Consider the following 4,901-nt stretch of genomic DNA (forward strand, 5'->3'; position numbering starts at 1 on the left):
CGTTCATGCTCTGTCTCTCTCTGTCCCAAAAATAAATAAAAAACGTTGGAAAAAAAAAAAAAAGAATTTAGTTTAAAATTGCACATTACATTTCATCTGATAGGTCTGAAGATATTCTCCATACAAAAACAGTCTTAATGGTGGGCATCAGTATGACATCAGCATTTTCAAAGTCTATATCTGAGGACTCTTTCTAGTCAAGTATCACTGAAAATCCTAAACTGTCAGATAACATTCCTGAGGCCTTATTGCAAACTCACCCTCTTTTGCTAACAACTTCCTTTTTTTTTTTTTTTTTTCACTTAACAAAAGGGTTTTTTTTTCATCCTGGACCTGAAGAAATTGCTACTTAAATATAAACTTGATGCTCTTCTGAGAAAAGACAAACTGTTTCCATTAGTGTAATAGACACTACAACAATAGAGGAAAGTACTATTCAGATAAAGTGAACCTCACCTATAGAATCTGATCCTCTATCCTTAAGTCAGCTAGTATCTTTGGTGGTAATGACCTGTTGGTCCAATAAGAGTGTCCTATGTTCCCCAGAGCAGGTGATTCCAGCTCCACCCTCAAAATTGCTAAAATTCCAGCAGTCCCACCAGGATTTTCACCATATGCTTCTTTCTCTTTGATAGATGACACACACTTACCATGTAAAGTGTCTATGTAAAGAGGTCAATGGTTAAAAAAAAAACAAAAAACAAGATAATGGTAATAATATTCTGTATAGCCAAGAAAAGCCTTTGTATGCTATAATCAATGTGATCCCACCTCACAGTTATATTAGTAGAAGCAGAGTTGATGTGAGCACAAGAGTAATCCCTGAAATTAAAGACTATTTGACAAATTAGTGTCTGCAAAGATGGTATCATTTCACCTGACATTTCTAACCAGGAACTAAATGCCTATAAAAATGAATATTTTGCTCCTTATTCTAACTCTATTCAATATAAGAAATAGTAAGTACTCCAACCTGACTTCTAGCAATTATACAGTTAACACATCCTTTTTCCCACTTTTTGTACACAGAATAAAAGAATTCCTGCCAAAAAGACACCAATCTTCTGTTTATACCATGCTTATTCTGAATTAAACCTCATAAACACTAGATAAGGGGGAGGGGGTGGAGTAGAGGTTAAATCAACCCAGTTAATCAACCCAGAGAATAGGTTTACCTTCTCATTTCCTTTCCTGCCACTGAAAATGACTTAGAAATAAAGAGCCATGCCTGTCATTAACTTAAAAGACTTTCCTCCTTGTCCCTGATGCTGACAGCATTTCTTATGTCAATAGAGACACTGAGACCCTTCATAGTGACATCTCCTTGAAGCGAAAACATCGCTGGAGAAGCTACCTGTGTCTTTAAAATGAAAAATTACCATCTTAAAACCTATCATAGCTCTACAGAGAGTGGTCATGTATATGTCTATACCAGGCCAATCAACTAAGAAAAGACACTGTAAACTTGGAGGTTGAGTCCAAATCTAATGAAGAGAAAGCATTTGCTCTTGAGATGGAAACCACTGCTCTGACTGATACTGTTGCCCTTTTTCATATTTAGTTGTATCTGAGTCTGAAAATTCTCTTTCTTCTAATAACACTGGGAAAATATTAACACCAGACTATAATCTCCTTTCATCTAAATAGCTAAATATTAAGAATGATAACAAAATGACGATGGTTGAATTAACTAACATCATTATAGGAAACATTCCCTCTGAAATTTGAGGATAAAATTCTTAAGGCTAATACAGTTATTCCACACTTTGATTTTGTTTCTGGGTGAATTCTGACATATAATGCCAACTCCCTGGCATTAGGTTGAAGTAACACACTCTACAGAAAAATTTCCTGAAGAAATTAAATCTACAAGACCTGATATCGTCCTTGTTAAGCATGTTAATTCACAAAAAAAGTAAGAATTGTAATGAAGAAGAAAATTACAAGAACCCTAAATATTACTTACTTATTATCTTTACTGAAAAAGTGAGAATTCACTCTCTGAAGAGGAAAACTAATTGAAATCCTTGCTACCTAATTACCTTCTGCATGCTACATTCATTGCCAAAACTGCCATCAATGTTTTTAGACATTTAAATAACCATAAATCTCAAGAGAAGACACTTCACCTCAAAAACATACTTTTAACTTACTTGAAAGACAGGCCACTTGAAACTAATGCTGATAATCTCATGGCTTCCAGAGTTCTCCCCACTGACACTCAACCCACAAAGTACCTGGCAGACTCTGCTATGTCTGTTTCAAGTGACACTAGCTCCATATTGGAAGGCACATCCCTTATAAACAAAAAGAAGACAAATCCAGCTGTGAATGTTGGTTTCATAATCAGAGAGGATTCTACTGCCTTTTAATCTAATATCCATACTCTTGAAACCAGTTGCCCAATCAGAGCACAGAAACAACCTCCAAGGAGAGCCAGTGCCATTGGCTCTATGGTTGATGCAACAATCACCATGATGACCAATGCCTCAATCACTATCATGAACATCACTCTCCTGCCTAGGGAAACCACTGGGCCCAGAGAAAGACCTGTGAGTGTGCATGGTGCCATTTTGTCCCATGGCTGAAGATGGTTTGCCAAAAATTTGCTCTCATCCTCCAACAGAAAGCAGCAAAACAACAACTGAAGCAACCATTTTATTTGGGGATGACAACACTATTCCTAAATCAGAAACAACTATGACCTCAGAAGGAGACCACATTACTTCAGTAAATGACAATACACTAGAAAGTGATTTTTCAACAACAGGCAACAAGTTTACATCTCTGAAGGAAAAACTAAAATCAGAAGATGATGCTGAGTCTCATCTTATTAGGTCATCAACCCATCTGGAGAAAGAAATTACTAGTCTCATAGGCACAACAAACTCCATGGCTAATGACTCTATTACTGAAAACTTCATTCCAGTGAAAATTGGTAATATCTCATCACCAAGTGCTACTGTTTCTTTAATAGATTTTTCCACTAACATAGCAAAAGAAGATATTCTCTTGGATGCCACTGGCCCAGGGAATGAATATGTCTCTATAACTTCTGAAGTCTCTGGCACACTGAAGGATGGCACCGCCAGCATTGTGGACACCCCTGCCCTTCCAGCTAAGAAGGATGAACCCGATGTTAACAATTACAGTTCCTCAGTTAAATCCAATGTCACTGCTGATGAGGCTGTCCAGATCACTACCTCGTCTATTCCTGAGGCTGAAATCTCTTCTGCTACTGAAAAAGACTTCACCACTATTCCAGATATAGCTGCCCTTACAGAAGAGAAAATGACTGAAATTGACCTCAACATTCCAGAGGATGACCCCAATGCTGTGCCTAAACTAACAGATTCTGATGAGGAAAAGTTCATCACTGTGTTTGAGCTCACTACCACTGTTGAAAGGTGCAAAGATAACCCAGAAGATGTTCTGATAACTGATGAAGAGTCTATGGATGAAGTCAATGTTTGGATGGAGAAAGATACTACAAATGAAGCAGAGAACCATCCCATTTTGCTTACTGCTGTTGAATCTAGATATGACTTCGTAGTCCCTACATCAGTAAATGTGAACCTCACAGAAGATTCATCTGTTACTACAAAAGATCTGTCTGAAAATAATACAATGGAATCTGTAACTAAGGACAGTGAGCCACTTTCAAGAACTACCTCTGATCTAGATGCCCTAAGCCACGAGGACGATGCTTTTACTACTGAAATGGGTGTCTTTAAGCTACTGAAGGAAGAACCAGATGAGTTCCTGATTTGAAAGCAACAAAACATATGCCACATAGACTTGAGTAATAGCCTGGAAAGCTAGTTTTAACATCTAAGAAGTTTGTTCAGCAAAATCTTATTAAGTTAAAGAATGTGAGAATTTAAGGCAAGTATTAGACTCAGAAAAATGCAGATGTTTAGCAATAGAGGTCATGCAGTAGAATATATTTATGGAAACTTAAAAACTCAAATACAAGAGTTCCCCTTGTATCAAAAGGTTTAATTTAGTTATCTATTTACCTTAATATAAAAGTCTTTAATCTCAGCCTTCAGGGATATGAAGAGAGAGCAATAAAGAAAGCTCACTTCCTACTACATTTAATGATGTATGTCACTTTAGTTAACCCTGAATAGCACATTTTAGTGTGAGTTGAAGAGAACTGAATTAACTTATCTCAAAAAAATTGTTGTAGTATTAAAAGTTTTGAAATGCTAATTCTAAACAGATTTTTTTCATGCAACCAATGATTCTCTTCTACTAAAAACTATATTTGCAATAATTAAGACTATTCAGTAATTGTTTAGCACCCACCTGTAAGAAATGTAAGAAATCTTATAGGGTCCCCGGCTTGTGTTGGACGCAAACTAAGAAAAAATGATTATTTCATAAACATGTAAATTTGTCAGAAGCAATATTTTGTATAAATGTATGAAGCAATTTAATTTTCTTTCTGTAAAATTTCTTTCCTGAATTTTTGTCAATTTTTTCAGGTCTTAATCACTGATATCATACTCTTCTTGTGCTTTTGGTTAGCAGTTGAAGGACATGTATCTTCATTTTTTTTCTGTCACAGACTTTTAAAATGGGTCTGTTTTCATCTTGCTGATTTTCCTTCAATAAATCTTTTGACAGCAACTGATTTACTGTGTGTAGATGTGTTTGATATTCCAGTACAGAATTCTGAAATTACGAGAAACATATAAGCACAGTTGACCTTTGAACGACACGGGGATAAGAGAGGTAAATTCCTCTCCCAGTCAGAAATCCACCTGTAACTTTTGAGTCCCCCAGAGCTAAGCTACTAATAGTCTACTGTTGACTGGAATCCTTATCAATAATATAAATAATCAATTAGCGCATATTTTGTGTATCTGTTATACGCTGCATTCATACAATAAAGT

The 4,901-nt window shown here is 36.0% G+C and overlaps 1 protein-coding gene across 1 annotated transcript; it reads left to right on the plus strand.

Annotated features, from left to right (window-relative positions):
* The first annotated feature begins 2,517 nt into the window (after positions 1 to 2,517).
* On the plus strand, positions 2,518 to 3,884 carry CABS1 (calcium binding protein, spermatid associated 1). Its single transcript, XM_049630583.1, has one exon. It carries the CDS (start codon positions 2,563 to 2,565, stop codon positions 3,769 to 3,771), a length of 1,209 nt encoding a protein of 402 aa, XP_049486540.1. The 5' UTR covers positions 2,518 to 2,562; the 3' UTR covers positions 3,772 to 3,884.
* The last annotated feature ends 1,017 nt before the right edge of the window (positions 3,885 to 4,901 follow it).

This window comes from Panthera uncia, chromosome B1 (genome assembly GCF_023721935.1).
Source record: "Panthera uncia isolate 11264 chromosome B1, Puncia_PCG_1.0, whole genome shotgun sequence".
Classification (NCBI taxonomy): Eukaryota; Metazoa; Chordata; class Mammalia; order Carnivora; family Felidae; genus Panthera; species Panthera uncia.

What these genes read in the sequence shown, in the direction of transcription:
- CABS1 (XM_049630583.1), top strand. Translation starts at nt 2,563, where the DNA reads ATGGTGCCATTTTGTCCCATGGCTGAAGATGGTTTGCCAAAAATTTGC.